The sequence below is a fragment of the Leptonotus elevatus genome, chromosome 1 (assembly GCF_054856555.1).
Source record: "Leptonotus elevatus isolate MCC_2025b chromosome 1, RoL_Lele_1.0, whole genome shotgun sequence".
In the NCBI taxonomy this organism is placed as follows: domain Eukaryota; kingdom Metazoa; phylum Chordata; class Actinopteri; order Syngnathiformes; family Syngnathidae; genus Leptonotus; species Leptonotus elevatus.
Genome location: NC_141239.1, coordinates 47330633 through 47352950, shown reverse-complemented (window position 1 = coordinate 47352950; position 22318 = coordinate 47330633). Strand labels below are relative to the sequence as shown.

Below are 22318 nucleotides of genomic sequence, written 5' to 3'. Positions count from 1 at the left end.
AAAAGAATTTTTTTTCATTCATCGTCAAGAATCGCCAAAGTAGTCTTGCTGAAGAGACAAGGAAGTTATACGGTAATATAATAACACAAGGTAAAGGACAGATGAAAATGAATCGAAGGAATTTGTCAAAAGATGAACTAAACATTAAAGGCAATCTTCTGCAACCTCCACCATATCTTCATCAATGCACACACCTACGTCTTCTGGCTGCTGGCACAGTAAAACATCCATTGAGCATCATCTGTATCAACCATTCTGGCCCAGACTTTGTAATTCAATCATCCGCATAGATGTATAGAGTACATTAATGCAATTTTAATGGCGGTTAGGAAGATACAAGACAGAACTATCATGACTGCGGTGGTAAATGCAGCCATATTAATCATCATGTAAAGATAATGCAAGCTGAATTATTGATGCAAATCTAAGCTGGTTATGTGTGAACCAGAAAACAGGCTTTGCGGAGGTGAAGCTACAGTATATAGTGGCAATGGCAACCTATAAGAGGAGACGACTTCTTGTCTATGTAGTTCTGTGTGTTATTATTCGGTATAGTTGTGTACAAGAGCAGAGTAATCATTGTGTGTCTTGCGTTTTGGTAGCAGGAGTGTGTGTGTGTGTTGTGTTTGCGTGACTGGTATCCATGATTACAGCTATGCCTGCCAAACATTGTTCACTGTTGTGGTGCCAAAAGAGGGGTAGCCTTTGTGTGACGCCATAGCGCGTCAATCCCATTTGGCTGGGGATGCTTGCATGCTCACTCTACGGCTTTCTTCCTTCTTCCTTGCATGTGAGCGATTCCCCTATTACAATTGCTCCATTTTTATTTTTTTTCAACTTTCTCTGTTCATTTTTCCTCCCTATAAATTTCTGAGAGTTCCGATGTGATACTGCAGACTTTTCCTGAGCAAAATGCTCATACTTTAGTGGAATGTGTCCACCCATATTTTAATAGATCACTAGTTCCTTTTTCATTGTACTGTAAAGTGTTTTGTCCACCTCAGCATGCTGGCATTGCTGCGCTGTTCTCCTTTATGGCCGCTTGGAGGGCAGCATTTTACTCTATTACTATTTTAAGCAGCCATAATAAATTGACCTTTTCACTGAAGATATCAGAAGACATGGTCAGAGGCTAAGCCAATAGATGTGAATGCTCTAGTACCATTTTTCAGATATGTCCTAGGATAAGAAAAACATAAACCTTCTTCGTCTTAAACGATTGAGTTGAGGAAATGATAGAAATGACCATGTTTCATTATTCAAAAGCAACCTGATATCTGCCATCTTAAATCTTTTCTGTTCATCTTCAGTATGGTGCATACGTTGCAAATCACTTTTCTCCTTTCTCCTTTTGAGTGGCCTCAAACTTTCTACAGTGAGGAACAAAGAGTGCAAACAGATTGGGTCGGATGAACTGCAATTTGTATTCACATGCTGTGGTTGACTTGCTGGTTTTATTCCACAGAGCATTATATTTTGCAAATGCGGGCCAAGACAGCCTCTTTATTTTTTTCTCCAGTTCCAAGTTCCTGTACTGCTTGTATTTGCTCAAATCGTGGGCAATGTAAATATAGATTTCTGCCAAGTTTCATGTACATAGGTCACTTTGAAAACTTTGCTTCTGTGTGGAGCTGCAGAGACTATGTGTGGTCATGTTTGATTGGTGAAATGGTGTCAAACGCCACTATGGATTGGTGAAACTGAGTTATTTGACATAAGCATCTCCGAGAAACCAAAATGGATCATACAAGAGAAAAAATAAATATCTGTAGATACATACACTGATACACTTTTTTTGAAAATGTTTCACCCGGGGTAAGCACCTTCCAACGCCACTACCTCCACCGCATGGGGAAAGTAATTGTGTCAATGATTGATTCAGCTGTCACTGGGCTGGTCCTGAAAATAATCACAGCGTCATTAGAGCTAGACTGTGGGCATAGTTGTAAACAAAATTATGCTTCACAGGGGTCAAACTGATTCATTGATGAGAGCAAAACTACATGGTAGTGCCACAAATTTGAATTAAAAGGAGATCTACGTTAGGATCCATTAGGCATTACTGTACTGCTATCTCTCCTGTGAACAGACCTAGATTTGGATGAATTATCCTCAGGTTTGCTCTAACTGTATTTAATGATCAGCTAGGCACAGGGGACATGGTTACTGCTGTATGTTTTACGAAACACACAACGACACAAAAGCCTCCTTGTATTATTCAGTCCACAATATAGCAAGAAAATCCAAAGTTGTGATGGTCCTTTGCTCAAAGCAAATAACTTAAATGTGATGTGGAGAAAACAAAGCCAAAATGTAATTGCACCTTGAATGTATGAACAAATGATGATCCATGTAGCACGTTTTGTAGCCACACTTTCAAGTAGCCTGGCATCTACACGGGCGTTTACACTTCTTCTTATTTGCTGCCAGCTGCAAACTAGTTGTTTGGGAAGCCACAAATACACAGATTAGCACAGTCTTTCTAACACTACTTCGGTCTTCCATGCCTTCAGGCAACGGTCAAGCCATCGCATCGGTTACCTCATTGGGGTTACTTCCACATTGCGACCACCTGATCATTAGCATCTGGCATAGAAACCGTTGATGGAAATACTTAAGCAAGTGAACATGGCAGGCAAATGTAGGCCATGTCTCAACGTCCGTAGAGTAGCATTGTAAGGATGATGGCCTTATAGTCGTGTCTGTAGAGGGTGTAAGAGTCTATGACTATGAGTTGCCAACGTTTAGGCGAGTGGTTCTTAACCTGGGTTCAAGACATTTATTCCCAATTTATATGATTTGTGATAATACGCCCTCGCTTGGCCATCATTGGCTGCAGGTGATCATGGTACATTGCTTGGCCTATCTGTGCTGCAGGGAATTTGGTGTTTTGACTGTTTTGATGGTATGTTGTTTCTTTATTATTGTAATCTTTTTGTACTAACTACGTCGAGCAAAAATAGAAAGTGGCTGGACGAATATGTGCAATTTCAATTCACATGTATAACGGAACGTATGGTGTTCCACAGGGTTCAATTCTGGGGCCATTGCTGTTTCATTGTATCTGCTCGCCCTGGGTTCCATCTTAAGAAAACAACAGTGGTTGTTACAAAGTGCTTTATAAATTGAGTTGAGTGATGGCAGTCAGCGTCCTAACTGCTGATTTGCAATGCCAAGTTGAGGAATTTTTGTCCAGCGCATCTAGAAGGAACACTTCCTTAAACTGCATGGAGATGGTGAATACAAGAACACAACGCTTTTTAAATTCAAGGTGAAAAGTGCCAGATTCCATGAAAAGGCTACTCTCCCTGTTCGTTTTGTTCAACAGCAAAGTGAGCACACCTTATATCTATAAATAAATACAATTTTATTTTCCAATGAAGAAGGGTTTGGCGAATGTGCATAGGAAATTGGTGGGGTTTAGTACCTCCACCAAGGTTTAGAACTACTGGTCTAGGCTGTGGGTGAATAGGCTTCCCACTTCTATACTTGCGTTCACCAGTGTAGGCTGGTAAAAAGAAAAAAATAGGCAGTGGGCCGACCCAAACTGGGACTGACCTGTGGAGTTTCCTCAAGGTTTTCTCCTGAAGCCTTTCTTGGGTATAACCACAAAGCAGTGGAGGTTTGGAATGATGGCTTCCTTCTCCTAGGTCACAGGTGTCAAAGTCCTAACCTCGAATGCTTTCGAGATTTCCCTACTCCAACACACCTGATTCAATCATAAGGATCATTATCAGCCTCCTGCAGAGCTGGTTGATACGCTGATCATTTGAATTAGCTGTGTTGGACAAAGGAAACCTCTGAAACATGCAGGACTCTGGCGCTTGAGGACCAGACTTTGATACCTGTGCCCTTGGTGGACTGCCAACCAAGGCTAACGATCTCCACCTGGCCAGGGATTATGCTGTTTCTTGCATGGTAACACAATACAGGGGGGCTAAGTGGGTACTTCCCCTTGCCCAAGGGTGGCCCACAGGCTATTATGGCGTAAGGGAGGTACCTTACATCTCGCTAAATATACAATAAATATGATTTGTTGCTTGATCCATACATTTCAGTAAAAAAAAAGATATGCCTGTTAGAAATGGATCTTGCAGTGGATGCTTTCCTTAAGCAGTTTTTTTTTTTAATCAATTGCAGAAAGCCTGCACGTGAGCTGTCTTTTTTTGTCTCCCAAAAATATCATAGCAACACAAATAACATATTTCTTATGAAGCCATGAGTCCATCTTTAACCTTCTCAGATTTGAACAGAGATGTGAAGTCAAAGATGACTAACATCTCATCCAAACTTGCTCTGCAATGACACCAAAATGCGTCGGGCTGTCATCTGTCACCGCATCCATAAATTGTAAGCAGTGCACAACAATCGCGCCATATGTTTCATGTCCTTCTGACACCTCTCTCTCTCTCTTTCTCTCTCTCACACACGCACACACACACACACACACACACACACACACAGACTCAATCTTTCATGCTCTCTGAGCACTGGGTGTCCAGCGAGTCTCTCGAGGGAGATGACGGTGTAAATTGTAAAGCATGTGAGACGATGATGTCGATGTACTTTTCTACCCCGGTTGGTGCAGAGTAGCTGATGTCATCCTTACGTGTCTTACCTGACTCTGTCACACTGATTCACACACTGTCTCATCACATTATCATACTTCCCAGGCAAGCCCAGTCCACACATAGCCATCTGTACCACCTCAGGAAAATGATGGAGCCATTTTTCAAGCGTATAATAGCATTTGGTTGGAAATATTCTTTAGTGAAGATGTTTTAATTAAAGGAAAAACCTTTGAATATTCTGGAAAGATTTCAAACTTAGTGCTAGTTGAGCTGGGTATCCAAATGTAAAATTGCATCATTTTATTCAATGATGACAACTTTATTTTCTCACGTGTAATTATGTGTTATTACGTAATTTTAACTTGAATAATGGCAGTAAATCAGTTAACTTCTAGTTCTAGTTTATGAAGAGTTACTCTTGTTGCCATGTTCTGCAGTATGCGTAAAAAGACACAACAATCGAGCCACTAAAATTTCTGAGGTGGAGAGTAAACTGTTGATTTAAGTCATCTTCGACCCCTGTGTTGTCAATCACAACATGTCCACAAGGTACTATTTCTCGTAGCCAATATTGTATATCTAACTTAAATTACTGCTGGATTGGGCAGGTTTATAATCAACACTCCATTGTAACAATGAAGTTAGAGGAGGACATAGAGGAAGGATACTGTCACGGTGTGGTCAGGGAGCGGCGTGGTGTCTGTCGGCGTGTGAAGTGGAGGACCCAAAATGCAGGGAGGCAGGAGAACCCCAGCAGGAGTGCGAAACTGGCGTGCTTTATTTTACATAAAATACTAACCAGGGTACTGGTTAATGCAACTAAACAACAAACTGAAAATATACAAAATCAAAATGACAGCCAGAACTCCGGGGGTTACCGTGACAAGCGGCAATGATCCCACCCAACTGATCACCACCCGGGAATTAAATACACTCACACTAATTGGGTAACTAGCCACACCTGGGGCCAGGCATAAGTGGCTGAGGGCCCGGATTGGTCAACCCGCAAGGGCTGGAACCCACTCAGGACCCTCAACCAAAACCAGATCTTCCCAGACATGACAGATACATGGCTAGAAACCACACAAATAATTCAAATAAGTCTCTTCTCCTACAGAAAAGCGCCATATAATTCTGATGCATTCTTCTTCTTCTTCTTGTTATTATTATTATTATTATTATTGTTATTATTATTATCATTGTCAACCAACACATGATATATGTGGGGGAAAGAGATTAGTGGAAAACAGTGACAAATTGATGCAGCCTATATTCATAGATTAAACCAATAGTCCCTAAGCACTGGTCTGAGGGACACTTGGTACCTGACCACTCAGCTCCCCGTCGGCAAAAGTTTGCTGGTTTATACATTGGAGCAGAGCATATATGTCTGCTATGTTCATTTAATGGTGTGAAGGAAGAATGTCCGTCAGCACCTCCCCTCGCACCCCATCAATGGATGGTTGCCGGTCCGCGATGTGTCTGGAGGACTGGAAACTGGTGTGTGGCAGAACAAAAATGTGGGTTTCTGAAAGGGGAAAAAAATCTCTTCGATTCCTGTCTCTACCCATGTCACTAATGTGAAGTCAAAAACCTCCCTGGTTCCCTACTTAAATCAACTGGGTAAACGGCAGTCATTACACCTGTAAGTTACATTCCGTGAATACCCGATTTGAATCATCAAATCTGAGTAGTCATGACTGGGAAATTAGTCATTAGTCATCTTGATGTCTGCAACATTCCAGGTCATCCCCTACTCATGTGCGTCTCATACGTTTCCTAAAAAAAATTGTACTCTGACAAATTGTCTTTTTTTTCCCATGCAGGGGCTGAAGTGGTTCGGAAGTATGTCCCTCAGCAGCACCAGAAGCAAGAGGAGGAGTAGAAGGAGCAGCGGTTGGGGCCGTGGAAGTGGCAGTCATGCTGTGCTGCTTTCCTTAGCTCTACTGGTGGTGGTGACCTATATAACCAACCCTGTAGTGGCACAAAAGCAGCGAAGTGGAGGTGCCTCTGAGAAAGTGCCGGTCCTAAATATTGCGGTGATCCTGGGGCGCACGCGTTACATCTCCGACCGAGACATCCGGGCACTGTGGAGCAAGGAGGAGCCGATTGACGTCAATGTGGTCAGTCTGCTTGTGAACGAGACTGACCCGAAAAGCATCATCACCCACATGTGTGACCTGATGTCCGGGACAAAGATCCATGGTGTGGTGTTTGGGGATGGCACGGACCAGGAGGCCATCGCCCAGATATTGGATTTTATTTCCTCGCAGACGCTCATACCCATCCTGGGCATTCATGGAGGCTCATCCATGATCATGGCGGATAAGGTATGAATGAATGCCGGAACATTGTATGTGATTCATGGAAGAGTGGTTGATTTGTTGTTCATGAAAGATGTATGCTTGGACTGCTACTGAGATTGAATGAGTGGATGGCTGAGTTAGGTTAGTTTTTTTTTTTTGCCTCTGGACCAAACAGAGACCCTGTGCACCAGTAGATTTTTGTTAGTTTGTCTACCCTTAACTGCTGGCACTGCTGCCAGAATCGGTGTTATGAGTTGTTTTCTGAGGGGAAGAATTATCATATGTGTCTTCCAAATACTAGTGCAGCTTGTATCAGCACACAAAAACAACAAAATGTAGAGGGTAATGCGGTGGAATGTGGCAAGCAGGAAAGGTAAGTAACTGAAAAAAAAATGGTGTGTTTTTAAGTGCATGGAGTGCACCCAAAACCTGTGGTTCAATAGGCATGAATTTCAGTTGAGAAAATGTTATTATAATTTACTTTGAATGAATGCACAGCAGTTTAAACAGATTTAGGCATTCAAATGCAGTAAGTAAAGGTCGAGAAAACATTTTTGAAGCTTAGTGAAAATGTTATGCAAGAGTACACAAACACCTGCCTCTGCTGCAAATTCAGGTGTTTGTTCGCCCATTACATTGTACGTTCATGTGAAGGGGGATAGCTTTCTGTCACACTGAATGTGCCCTATGTGCAATCCTCACCCCATCAAACACCAGTGGGATGACCCTACAGTAGTTGCCACTCATTCGGCCGGATTACATCAATAAGTTTGAAAGTTTTAGTTTAGTATAAAAATATCTTTCACATGCCAGTCAGGCTGACTGACGATTGGGAGTAAAGGAAAAGTGGATTGTACTGAAAATTCGCTGAGGAAACCGTCAGGCCCTGGGATTTACTTTTCAGATTAGCAATCAAAGTTATTGACTAACTGTATTATTTACCCATGAGGTGAAGATGGGCTTCCTGAGTATAAAACAATTTAAGGGTCACCATCAGCAAGTCATGCAGTATATACTGTACATAACTTTTTTTTTTTTGTGATGGTAATGAGTTTCCATGAAGAATATAAAAAAAAGAAAGAAGTATTATCATGTTTTAACAGCGGGAAAGGGTCTTCAAGGTGCATCACTGTAGAGCCACTGGATCACTGATCACATCCTCCCTCCTGTTTCATGCCATAAAACAAACTCCTCAGCCTTTTTTCCCACAAAAATCTAACCCTGTGGCCCACACTAAACCAAGCCGTAAAAAAGGCTGTCAGGCCTGTGGAAACTCTTTTTTGCTTTCAGTAAACATACGATTTTCTTAAAACTACTATGATCATGCTTTATTGATTCCGCAGTGTTAAACATGGCAACTTTAAAGGATGTGTATGAGTCACCGAGGGAGGAGGAGAGGGAGGCGTGACTGGGAACAGATGAGGTGGAGCGACGAAGCAGAGAAATGAAGGACTGAAGGATAATCCCTTTGACCAGAGGCAAGGCTGAATGGAAAGGAATTACAGAATGTTCTGATTGGCACAACAGTACACACAAAGATTCTTGCAAGCACACGGAAGACTCATATCCTCTGAGTGGAGCGAACCAGATCCTTGACACTGTGAGTGTTTTCTCTGCAGGCGCAGACAAGAGAGGAATTATCCACTTTCATATGTTTAGCCAAATTCTGCTTCGTTCCTCATAACCCATTGACGAGCTTCTGAATGGCATGCAGTTGCTGTCTCTTCCATTTGGTCAGGGTATCACACCCACACATACACATACATACCCTTTTGCCTTCAGGTTAATCTCCTATTCATGTTCCTTGTATAGTCATGTGAGAATCTCGTGAGTCATATCTGTGTTTCTGATGATTTCATCAGATGTGCTACAACAACTTTTCAGTGACTTCCCGAGACACAATGTGAAAACTGTTGTGATGGCTTCTTAGTTTTGGAAAAATGACTCCAGAGACTTTTAGTAAGCATTCATACTATTTAACAATCATGATGAAATCTCTTTAGAATAAATAATTCTCATTTACCTTTATCAGAATAAAAATCGGAAATCATTTTTATTGGACAAATATGTAAAACACACAAAGAATTTGTCTTTACAGTCACAACCTGTGCAATAAACATAAAACTGACAATGACCAACAGAGGAAGACAGAAAAAAAAGAAGAAAAAAAAAAAGGCTCAACCTCTGCTTCTTTAAAATGGGAAGGGGCGCAATAGGAACCTGGAAAAAAACAGCACATACAGCCACAAACGGATAGCGGCCCCTACACATATGAACTTGTGGCTAAACTCGTCTTCTGTGGCTATTCAACCCTTGCTTACTCCTCTCTTAACTGTACCAATCAGTAACATCTTCCGGATTTTTCACCTCAGGACAATGACAAACTAACACCTCAGTGCGAGAAACTAATCCCTCCCTCAAATCCCTTTAGGGCAGGGTCTCAAACACAATTTATGTGGAGGGCACTGGAAATGGAGATTGTGTGTGTACGGGCCCCATCACATATTCTACAAAAAGGTTAAATTTTCACAAAGTACAACTAATCCAATCTTCTCAATTTTTATTTATAACAGTTAAGAACATTAACGATTCCTCAGAACGTGAACAAGACTGGTGACCCGGCCGGTCCTCTCGCTCATCTCCCTGCTACTTTGCAATCTCCTCAGCATGTCTAGTTGAGTAATGTCTGATTTCATGAGCGCCGCAACGTTCTTTGTACATTGAAGGCATGTCAGGATGCCTTGTACTCAGCAACAAAAACAAAAATGTATTGTTTCCTGTTTTGTTTTTTTATTGACTGTTATCATTGTCAATCTTTCTCCTCACGTCAGGTTTTGAAAAAGGCATGACTGCACTGGTTGGCAATGGCAGGCTATCTTTTCAATCCACTTGCTGTCCCTTCAGATTTACATTTCGCATAATGTGTATTTTGTTTAAAATCTGTGCTGTAGTTTCCTCCAACATGAAGCAGCCACTCAATCTTCCCAGTGTGCACTGTGATGAATCCTGAATCATTTGCTGGTTTCCACACGTCTCCTGGCCTCCTTAAACTCCAGGTGGGGGTGAAGGTTTATACCTTCTCCCTCTGAAGTGTAAGTAGAGGAGTCTTTCCCCGCCTTGTTCCATCCAGATTTTCCCTAATCCTCATGTGAAATATGGGGAGACGCTCGCCTCCACTGATTACGCCTTGTAAGACCCTCAGTGTGTTTGTCTCTTCGTGATTACGCCTTCATGCTGTGTGTGTGAAATTTCTCTGCATATATGCTTTATTGGCTTTGCCTACACTGTATGCACTCTATGTGGCGTATGTATGCATGTGAGTGAGCGTTTCCTCTTGCCGTCTCACGGAGGCTAAATCTCTCGGTACTGATGACTCCCAGTCAACGCCAAAAGCGAGAATTTGATTTGAGAGCAGTCCCCTTAAAGAAAACAAGTTGCCGTTTACATCGCGGCTGCTATTTTTTCTTCTTCTTTGTGCTTTGGTCATCCTTGCTTGTTAATGAGATAAATGTTGCCACATCCTTGTGTTAGTCACTTCCAAACATCTAACAAACTTTTTGTTGAATAATGCATCATTTTCCTGTATTGAAAATAATACATTATTGATTAAGGAGATAAATGCTGTTTCTTTCTGTATTTTAAATCACTGATTGTTCGGGGAAAACAAGCCTCAATTACCATTCGGATGTTTTGGATTTAATGTCTTCATGCTTTTTACTTGTAGTGTGTGTGGATGCATGTTTATTCTTTTCTTGCATCAACGCTTTAATCATTGCACGCCCTCATTCCTTCAGAGTTTTAATTGTGTGGGTAGATGTCTAGCCCGACTTGTTCATGGACTTCATGCAATTCTCACACTAAATGGTTATCGGCTCTCCCAAGCCTGTAATGCCAACTGGACCACGTTAGTCACGAACACTCCTCATTTTGCATTTGATAAGACTTCATGTGTCGTGACTCACTGCTACCTATAACTGACATGGCCCCTCTCATTTGTCAGGATTTTATTGCTGCAGTGGATGTCTGATATATTTAATGATGGTTTCAATGCATCACGTAGCATGGCAGTGAATGAAACAAAAATAGCAAAATAGTTATGAGATGTTTCCTTGCCAGCGAAATTTTATGATGTCATCATGTTGCATAAGTCCTATGTGCCATCTGTTTGCTTCTGCTTGCTTCTCACTGTGGTCACAAATGCAATATTAGAATTCAAGGAAGACCATATTCAAATGTGAAATCTCACCCCAAGCCATGTCCAAGGTGGTGCTATACGCCATGCAATTCTAGCACATAATAAAAACAGTCCTCGTGAGGACAATTTCAGCATGCCAATAATGTCCTTGGCTACACTGGTAAACATGTAGGTATTTCAAATATTGTTTTATCTCATAGTGCACAACCACAATCTGGGGCATTTCTTTACAAGTCAGTTCGTTGCTATGTGGCGCATTGCTGGCACATAGTTGGAAAAGTGTTTCATAGTAGCCAAAAATGACTATTTAACTTTCTAATTAAACTGGAAATAAAATTCACTTTTAATGCAATACTTTTCACTAAAACAAATCACCACAACACTGCTCACATTTCAAGTTTAAAGACTCAAAACCATGAACCAAATTACCCAATAATGTTTTAATATGTTCATTAGGACACATTTGAATATAAATAATGAGTTGCTGTGAGCACATGTTTTCTGTGCACATCTTTATTGAATAGTGTCATCTAGTGTGAATAATTGTGTCACATACTACCCGTGGGCGTTATTTGTCCATTTTCTGGCTTTTTTCTGTTTTTCTGTTTTTTATCAAAGAAAAAGCATTTGAAAAAAATACACTAGGGACCTGACATTTTACCAGTATTGTTTAAAAATGTAGAAGTTCAAATTGGCGCCATGCTGTAATTTATAATTATTACCAAACAGGAGGGAGAGATTCACACTAAATTGTTGTAATAATGCCCGATTTTGGCTCATTGACTCCCATTATAAATCACAGTTTTTGATATGCTGTAAACCTGATGTGTTATAATGCATTTTCCGTGATTACTGATGCAATCGCTTCTTTGACGAGTCATAAACATGAAAATAGAGGAATTTGTGTGTTGAGAGTGTTAACACAAAAATCCACTAGGTGGCGCCAAAGGCTAATAAATGAATACAAAATGCATGCATAAAAAATGATATTGTTATGACTTATGGACTTGTTTGAGCCTCTAACTATGTCATATGAAATATTCAAATTATTATTTTATTTTATATATATATACAGCATAGTTAGTCTTGCTATTAGCATAATACTGCTATTGTTGTCCATAGGGGGCATTAAAAAAAAAAAAAATTATATATGTGTAGATAGGTCTGATGCCACTGAACATTTTGAGCGGTTGAAAGTGAAAAAAATATTCATAAATGACTAAGTTATCTCACTTCAGGAAATGCCTGATTTTGGCAAAATTACAAGAGTTGTGTGCTATTCAGAAAAATGCCATTCAGAAAAATGCCATTGTGAAAAACTGGGCATGCATAACAAAATTATATTGTTATGACTTATGGACTTATTCAAGCCTCTAAATATGTCATATGAAATATTCAAATTAGACCTTTATTTTACATATATATACAGCACAGTTAATTTTGCTGTTAGCATAATACTGCTATTATTGTCCATAGAGGGCATTAAAAAAAACATTTTTTTAAACTATATATGTATAGATAGGTCTGATGCCACTGAACATTTTGAGCGGTTGAAAGTGAAAAAAATATTCATAAATGACTAAGTTATCTCACTTCAGGAAATGCCTGATTTTGGCAAAATTACAAGAGTTGTGTGCTATTCAGAAAAATGCCATTCAGAAAAATGCCATTGTGAAAAACTGGGCATGCATAACAAAATTATATTGTTATGACTTATGGACTTATTCAAGCCTCTAAATATGTCATATGAAATATTCAAATTAGACCTTTATTTTACATATATATACAGCACAGTTAATTTTGCTGTTAGCATAATACTGCTATTATTGTCCATAGAGGGCATTAAAAAAAACATTTTTTTAAACTATATATGTATAGATAGGTCTGATGCCAGTGAACATTTTGAGCGGCAACAATTACAAGAATTTAATCCAAAAAAAATAACGCCCACGGGTTAAATCCGTTTTTTTTTCCCACACAAAGAAATATTCTGTCTCTGACTGATTGTCCTCTGAAGGCTGCAATAGTTGAACTTATATGGAAACAGTTTTATTTCTATGCATTTTTCCTTCAACAAAATGAGTACAATGTTATAAATATTATTCATATACTGATGTAAACAATGATAATGGAGTTTTGCCCAAGGTCTTATTTGTCGATGCGAACATGTGTGCGTGTACCTTGTCACACTGATGAGACACTTGAGGGTGGAAAAAAAAAAAAAACTTTTGCGGTTGTGTTGATGCCAACTGTAATAAATGTGTGTGTGTACTGTGATCAAAGAACATTATTTATCAATTTCTGTTGCTGTCTCCCCTCAGGCAGTATAATTACACACATGTACACAAAAACAGATGCACACTTATGCTGGGCTGTTGTGTTGTGTGTCAAATAGATGGGAATGCAGCATGATTTATGTCCAATTACTGTTTTGGGGACGTTTGTTTTCATTTGGCTCAACTCCCACTGTCATACTGCTTGAACATCTTCTCCCTGACACACACCTCTCCAGATGATACTCAAGTGTGTGTGTGTGCCGAGTTCGTGTCCACATTCTCATTAATATTAACCCAATGCAAGTTTGAGTGTGTCCATAATTGGCTGTGCGTGTTTGCATCTACTCTAATGACATCATTGCGGTGTTCTCGCGTTGCCTATTAGCTTGCTAAGACTTCTCTTTCTGAACACTTACCTTTGCTGCACTCCTTGTTTTGAATTTGCTATGTGCGTGTGTCGCTGATAAACATATGGGAATGTGTGTGTGCATTCCAACTGCTAAAAGTGGCTGTTGTGCAGATGAGAAATTGCGTCTCACTGCTCAGGGAAAGCTATACATAAAATTTTAGGAAATAGCCTAGAAGCGTTTGCGGCTTCTGTGAGCATGTTTGCATCACACCATTCATCCCCGTGCCCCCAGCTATACCCTTTCCCATCCCCCATCATCTTGTATTTCTGGACACTTCTCTCTAATAGCAATAGTTCACGTTTACATCTCAGTGAGTGTCGCATTACTCAATTGCTCTGTCCCTTTGGTCTCTCTTTCGCTGCATTGGAAGCTGAATTGCAGTCGGGTCGGCGGACATAATAGTCCTCTCTCCTGTAATGAAATCAACGGAATGGCTTGACCTGACATGGTAAAAATTAAAATGTATGACCCATTTCAATCAAATTGATCTTATCTAGTGTCATTTTGTAATAATTGATAACGACTCAAGATGGCAGAACCAACCGTGTCAGCCAAGATGGGGACAGAGGATATTGGGTTTCTTGTTGTTTTCTCATTGCAAGTTGCAACACATTTGGTCTTATTTCCCAGTTCTTCATGTAATGAAATATACAATATTGGCAGAGTCCCATAGCACTTCACGTAACTACTTTGCAACGATGTTGACTTTTTAAAGAGTGTTCATCTGTGTACTTTCAAGTGTGCAATGAACCGCCATGTAATACACCGTGTCACTGTCCTTCAAACATTTACATTCTCTTAACAGCACACCACCCCACTCCTTTTTTTCTGAAGATGAGCAAAGAACCAAAGTGCTGATAACCTTGGCAAATGAACATAATGTTTTCAGCAAGTGATTGACAATGATGGCATGCACTTTCTAAATGACCAGAGAAGGTCAGAATCTGGTGGATAAATGAGCTTTTCAAGTTTGCTGATGTCACTGTAAAATATTAGTCCAATGTATTATAGTGTGATAGTTTACATTACATTGTGGAAACATGCCTTTGCAACTCATTGTTTGCAAGCAGGAGAAACGTTAAATTCCTTTCGAACAATTTAGTAAACATGCATCCGTTTGTCATAGAAATAAAGTATGTTATTGTGTGACAGACTACAGCATAGAGTGAATGAGAGTTGCTATTCTAGTGACAATGTTGTGGTAAGGATGTTCATTAAAAGGTGTCCGTCTTTTAATTAAATACTTCACTCTAACATAACACTAGTGTTATAATATATAATATAGATAATATAATATAATATAATCGTTTTGTATTTTTCATTATAGGTTTCTGTTTTGTTTTTACATTTGTTTGTTTGTTTGTGTGTGTGTTTTTTAATTCACTTAGTTTTAATTAGTTTTTAGTGGAGCTTTGCTAGTTTATATTTTTTCAAAAATGTTTAGTTTAATTTGTATTGTATACATTTTAGTATTATTATTTTTTAATAAATGGAGTGTTTGCTGAGTGCAAGATAAAGAAAAAAGTCACTAAATACAGCGCAATAAAGTAAAGTAAAATACAATTCTCAAACCAATGTTTGACCTTCCTTCTTCTTTAGGGATGTACAGCAATACCAAAATAAATACATTTAAAAATACAACCAAAAACGTATGCGTATGAATTGACAAATAGTTTTGATGTTTTATAAAAGATGTAGTTTCAGTTAGTTTTATATTTTTTTCCCCATTAGTTTTCCTTAACTATTGTGTTGCCTTCATGGCTTTTTCAATGTACATAAGTTCATTGCTTTAAATAATAATGTTAAAAATATGTCTATGTTATTAACGAAGGTTTGTTAATTGTTTGGATGGCAAATGACAATTTTATGTATGTTTAAAGAAAACATAATATCGTTTAACTTACTTCCGGTTTCTGAGAACGCACTTCCGGGACGGCATTTTTCTGAACAGAGAAACGCAGGAGCAGAACCTAAACGCTATCCAGTGCTATCCACTTTGAATTATCAGGCATGAATGCCGTAAGTTAAATTTTATTATACTTTATACTTAATAGCATATATATTAATACTTATTTTCGTCGATTTGTTATCATAATGTAATCGATGCACTTTGTGTTTTTGTATTGGCGTTACAGTCTGTATGTCGCGATTGATTTTATTTTTGTATTTACAGTTTTCACCACAGGCTTATGAAAAAAATTAAAACGCTCCAACTGCACTCCAGGGTCTTCATTTGTGGTTTAGCTTGGTGTCACCAACATCTTCGTTGAAAACACTATAACTATAACTCTTTGACCGCCATAAACGTTATAAGACGTTTAGCATAAACCTAGGGAAGGGGCCGAGGACGTTAAAAGACGTCCACTATGTTTTTTTTGTTTTTTTTTGGAAACGGGTGCAGGAAAGCCTTGGGCAGCTGTGCTGAAAGTATCAGGCAGATCTGGTTAGTAAAAGGACTCGTTTTGGCCCCTAGATGGCAGCGATGACTCTCTTTGCACAAGGTTGGATGGGCCGCCCACCGTGGGCGTCAGTAGAAGACGTGAGGCGGAGCTAGAGTGTTGAGGAGACAATGGCTGAATAAGCCACAATGGCTGACCAAGCAACCGGTTGCAAGCAGCTCACGCTTGAGCATTTTTTTCAAAGACGGAAAGCATCAATCAATACTAAAAAGTGCATTGATGTCGACGATGATGATGACTCCGAGCTTGACGCCAAAGTTGGAAGCCTTGACGCAACCGTTATGATCACGTAAGCCTCACCGGCTAAGCGCGGCTAGCGCGGCTAGCGCTGCTAAGGCCGGAAAACGCGCACAATAACCGACCGGGTACTTCTACACAATCGGACATTCGATCGGGCGATGGAGAGTTGGCATCGACCAATGCAGATTGATGATGATGATGATGGTGAATCCCGAGGTTGACGCCACAGTGGGACGCCACAGTTGGACGCGGCCTTTATTCTCACGTCATAAAGCATCACCGGCTAGCTCTGCTAACGCCGGAGCTCCACATGCGGACATTTTGTCGGACAATGAAGAGTACCCCGAGTCCAATGCATATTCATCGGAGGAGCGGGTACAGTCTGATCACGGAGAAGACACTGTTTCTGGACTACGATGCACAATGAATGGAGTGGATAAAATGGATCAGAACATCTCTTACAACCCGGTGTAGCAACTGAAGGACATGAGGAAGCCAGACGTAACACCACCGTAACGTAACCGTAGCATGATCCTGATATTAGGCTTGATGGCAACACACACTGCAGTATATACTTGCTATTCCCCGGAAAACACGGCCTGCAAGAAAGTGGAGCTTTTGCACGCGAAGAGGCAATCTGTTGTGCAAATGCTGTTGTGTCTCCTTGCACGCAGGGGAGAAAAAACAAAAAGAAAAACTGTCGTTGAAACATCCACATATTTGTAAATAGCACCACAGTTGCACACATTTGTAAATAGTTTGCCAAATTGTTGTCAAATTGTTACACTGTTGAATGTAAATAAACGTATTTTGCTATCAAAAAACACTTTTTCATTCTTGGTGGTAGTGTTTTATAGAAGTAAAGCACTATTTAGGTGTTTGTGGCATCATTCATGGACAAAAATAAGTGTAAAATTCACTAGAATGCATGAAATAATATCGTTTCACTAAAAGCTTGATTTCTCCGTATTTGAGTTCAAAACAAGCGAAATCGGGTGAAACTAACCATTTTCTATTGTTGATTACTAAAGAACGGAATAAGGTAGAAACAAACTTTTTTCTGATGAAAGATGAAAGTCCAATCTTTCATTTGGTAGTATATGTGTTTCCATAGTCCAAACAGAACATTTTCTGTGGACCTTGAAAGATCAGTCAAAATGCTTAAATCGTCTGGCAGTCAAAGAGTTAATAACCTTGTGTGATACATGGTTAATGACATTGTAAAGCATTCACATGGTCTCTCTGAACAATAAATGTTTCTTGAAAAATGTATATTGTGATTTCACTCCTGTGCTCAAAGGCAAACTGGACTCTCTCCAACAACCACTTGGGTTGCTCTCAAACTTGAAACCTCACAGTTCATATGTCTGTTTTGATCCAATTCTTCATTGCAGTTTAAACAATTTAGCATGAACATCCTTCCAAACTGTTTGCCTGGCCCGAGTGTGACGGGTGTATCAGCTTTCATGCATAACAAGAATAAGCAAACAGGCAAACACCACACTAATCCTCGTCTGTTTGCCGTGTGTGTGTGAATGTCTGGCAAATCTTTATGTGGAGTTGTGTGTTTGGACATCTATCTGTCTCTTATGCACTTCTTGTTGATTATCCCAAGTTTCCCTCTGCGGTAAATTGAATTCCTGATCTGCTTGACCGGTCTCTTGTCAGCCGCTCGCAAAGCTTCCAATAAATATAAAGTGAGCTCTGTCACAACAAGACTAAAGAGGCACCCAGGAGGGGGGATCGAGCATTTCTGGGAAATCATTTTGTCATTTCACTTAAAGCCTAGCTAATATATTGATAACATGCACGCAGGTGCTGGCTGTGAAAGGTCTCTTAATTTCTTGCGTTTGTAGAATAAGAAAAATACATCAGTTGAAGATAAATTAAAAAGCTTGCTTCACTCAAGATGTGATTTTTTGAGCATACACATTTAAGATTACATTATCCTCTTTTGCCGCAAACAGAATCCTGCGTCTTAATCCTTGTACTCACTACAAGTTGCTTTTTTTATGAGCGACATCAGCTGATTAACGGGATACGTCTTTCAACACGGCTCGTCAGTCACCGTTAAAGTAGAGGCAAGCAGAGTTGCGTGCGTGAGTGACTGACTGGCATAGCACACGACCTACCTCTGTCACTCACGCCACTCTCAATCTACTTCTACTAACTGTTTTCATTCTGCAACCAAAATACTGTAGATGCTCTTCTTTTTGGAATGATCACATTGTACAGTAGTGTAATGCCTGGCATTTTTATTCTTCTTGAAAAAAGAATACTGTATGATCACAACAACAAATGGTTTTCATTAAGACAAGAGTCAGCAGTTATGGTGGTTTGGACATGAGATTTTCAGCATTTGAATCGCAAGTGCATTTTGTTATCTGGACAAAGTTACTGTAAGATTGTGAAGAAGAACAAAGAGGCATCTCAAGTTGAATTAAAGTTTAGAACATTTCTAATTAGCCCCAACAGCTTACGTCATGATGTTTTCCTTTACACAGCAAACTACTTAAGACTGAATCAATAGCACCTCTTCTAGTTGTTGTCAAGAAGTGCACTCCATTTTACCTCAATTTAATCCATCCATCTTCTTTAGCCCTTATCTTCATTATGGTCGCAGTTGTGCTGGAACCTGTTCCAGCTCACTTTGGGCGAGAGGTTGGTATTTAATCTGCTTTGGGGTCCTGTTATACAGTTTTCATTTACATATCGCATCAGAGGCGGGGTACACCCTGGGCGGGGCACCAGCCAATTGCAAGTCACAACCATTCACACTCACATTCACAACCAAGGACAATTTATAGATTTAAATTGATTTTACATGCATGTTTTGGAATATGGGAGCAAACTGAAGTAGGCGGAGAAAACCCATGCAAGCATGGACAGAGCATGCCAGGTCCACATGAGATGGCCGTAACCTGGATTTGAACCCCCAACCTCGGAATTGGGACATGGATGTGTTAACCAATCATTCAGCGTGGCTCCCTCCGCAATTTCTCAATCAGTAATCATAACAAGAGGAAATTTACCATAACTCACTAATTGTGTTGCACACCATCAATTTCTTCTTGACACAGCTAATCAACAATCAATTACATGATTAATTGATTATAATTCTACCCTAGTCATGACAGATTATTGTGTGGTGAACAGTACTGTTCTCAAAATGACAGCTTGTAAGTCTCATCATCTGTGCAAAGAAAAAAGCTCCAAAGTACCTTATTGTCCAAGTCGCAATATTTTGTCATATCTAATACAACTCTTCAGTCTACTGTACCCAAAAAATATGAATGCAATGCAATCGTTTGCAACTGTAATTAGATCCACAGCATTTAGGATGTTTTCTGCATGAATTTGTTGAGCTCTCTGGCAGATAAAGCATGCAACCAATAACATTTAAAAATGAGAAGGGATCATAGGAATTGACTGAAAGCAAATCAATTGAGGCAGACAGAGCTGTATGGCTTTGAGTCTTCATTACTGGAGATGACATCAGCAAAACTTAATAATATTGAACTGGAATTTTTAAACATTGCTTTAAAAGGCTGTAAGTGCAGACGCAGGCATTTTCATCGCCTTATTTTCTCATTTTACTTCATATTTCCTCCCCTCTTTATCTGTCCTCTTGCTTCTCTGCTGGGTTTATAGATTCTTTCTCCTGCAACTATCGATGCAGTAAATTCACCAGGCTTGTTAGTTACCTTTATAATGATGCAACATCTTCCCGTTCAGCCGTTTTGGGATTTAAATACAAATCCACTGTGCTCAGAGATCAGGCAACACTTGCTTGCTCTGAGTTTGATCTAATTAGACATGCTGCAAAGAGGAAAATGGACCTCCTGCCCCTCGGACTCTACACGAAGACGAAGGACGGCTAGCTGATGAGAGGACATGGAGACATGGATGTTAATAACAGGAACACAAAAACACAGACAATTTGGTGAAATGCATCACTAAGCAAAGCGGAGGGTGCCTGCCAAAACAAATCTTGCTTTAGTATTTTTTGGTTGGTCGTCAACTTCTGCTCTTACGTATCAATATTAAATCAAACTTTAGCAAGTCCGTCAGTCACCCCTTCTATTCATCGTCCTTTGTCTTTAACATTTTAAGATCAGACTCCTTAAGCCCATATCCCACTGAGGGGGTAAATCTTTGCAAGTGTTTGAGAAGGTGGCAAATGTTGATTACTTGCCAGGGTTCGTTTAAGGTCACAACATTCGTGTGTTTGTTTGCCAGACGTTCTCCAACATTGTTTATGGTCTTTTGCAACTGTTGAGGTTGAGAGATCAGAAGAGTCTTGTACAGGTTGGGGGACTCGAGTTTCAGAGGGTTGAGTCAATGATAGCAAAGGGTCTAATACTTGGCCTGTTGAGGTTGAGGGGGGGAGTTTAAGCTGAGGAGCTAAGGTAGGAGGGAGCGTGATTAAGGACAGCTTTGTGAATGAGAAGAAGGACTTTGAACTTGATGCATTGGGGAATTGGGAGCTACCAAGGTTCTGGAAGGCAGGGGTGATGTGGTCATGTATGTGTGTGGGTGAGCAAGCGAGCAGCTGAGTTCTGGAGATTCTAAAATGTGCTGATACGTGTGATGGAGGAGCTGTTACAGTAGTCGAGTCTGGATGTCATGAAAGCACAGCTCACTGTTTCAGCTGCAAAGAAGGAGAGTGATGGGCAGAGGCAGTCGGCAGACAATGTTAATGAGGTGAAAGACGTTTTCATGATGCTGTTGGTATGACTCTTGAAGGTGAGGTTGATGTCGAAGATTAACCCAAGGTTATGGATTTGCGGGGAGGGAAGCAGTGGAGAGGCACAAGTTATTGGTGTGTTTGGTAAAAGCCCCTATCCCACTGAGTTGCAAACGTTGCGAAAGTTGCGTTTCGACAGGGTTCAGAATTGGTCGGAATTTGTCGCATTTGTGTTCGGCGTTATTCGTAGTCATGTTCAAAATTTCCTTGTGAATCCATTGTTTCACCAACATGCGCATTTGCTCGTAATCCATTAATGGGTGAACAGAAGAGGACCAAGCACTGAGCACTGGAAGACGCCTTTGGACAGATGATCTGCAGTTGTTAATGTTGTTTGAAAGAAATGATGTGAATCAGGAGAATGCTGTAGGAGAATGAAGATACTGAGATGTGAATATCCCTGAAGAGGATATGTAGTGGAACATAGATGAATTGAGTACACCAATGCTAAGGTACACAAATGGTTGCATACAACACACAAAGTCATGCAAAACTTTTACGTAACTTTTGAGTAAGGATGTGCGATATGGCCTCAAAATTACGTCACTAGTGTTTTAGACTTTAATGTGATAACATGGACATTATGATTTGGCACAGCCCTGCTTTTTATGGTTTGAATGGAGTGTGCCCAATTGTTGTCAGAAAGTGATAACCTTGCTTCTTTTACATTTCTAATGTTGCTCTAGTGTCGCAACACAACTCCATCAGAATCATCCATTGTCTTTGGCTGCGCATTATCATAGCCTAGCTCAGCGCCCCATGTGTGAGGGCAGTGAGCTGTGCTAAAAGACAGCGGATGGAGAAGCGCAGGCAGTGAGAGTGACATGAATTAAATATTGCTAAGATGAGCCTTTTCCTTGTTTCGCTCGCCGCTATGTTGTGATGGAAAGCTCCGTGGGGCGTTAAGTCAGTCTTAATTGTGGTAAAGGAGTGAGCTGGGATGGACGGGAAAATACTTTGTGAGAATGTCCCCTTGTGACAATCTGCGAAGAAGCTTTGAGCACATGGCAGGCGTGCCAGGGGGCTCTCAAGAAAATGTTATTATTCATGTTTTATTGGATACACAATTTATTTGACTTCCCTTGCCTCTCTTTCTCTTTCCAAGCAACATACA

General features: G+C 40.2%; 1 protein-coding gene across 1 annotated transcript in view; it reads left to right on the top strand.

Annotated features, from left to right (window-relative positions):
* Window positions 1-22318, top strand: part of grin2aa (glutamate receptor, ionotropic, N-methyl D-aspartate 2A, a) — a 143233-nt gene that overhangs the window by 5070 nt on the left and 115845 nt on the right. The window contains exon 2 of the mRNA XM_086061170.1: window positions 6398-6901. Within this exon, the coding sequence (XP_085917296.1) occupies window positions 6398-6901 (504 nt within the window). The remainder of the gene's footprint in view (window positions 1-6397; window positions 6902-22318) is intronic.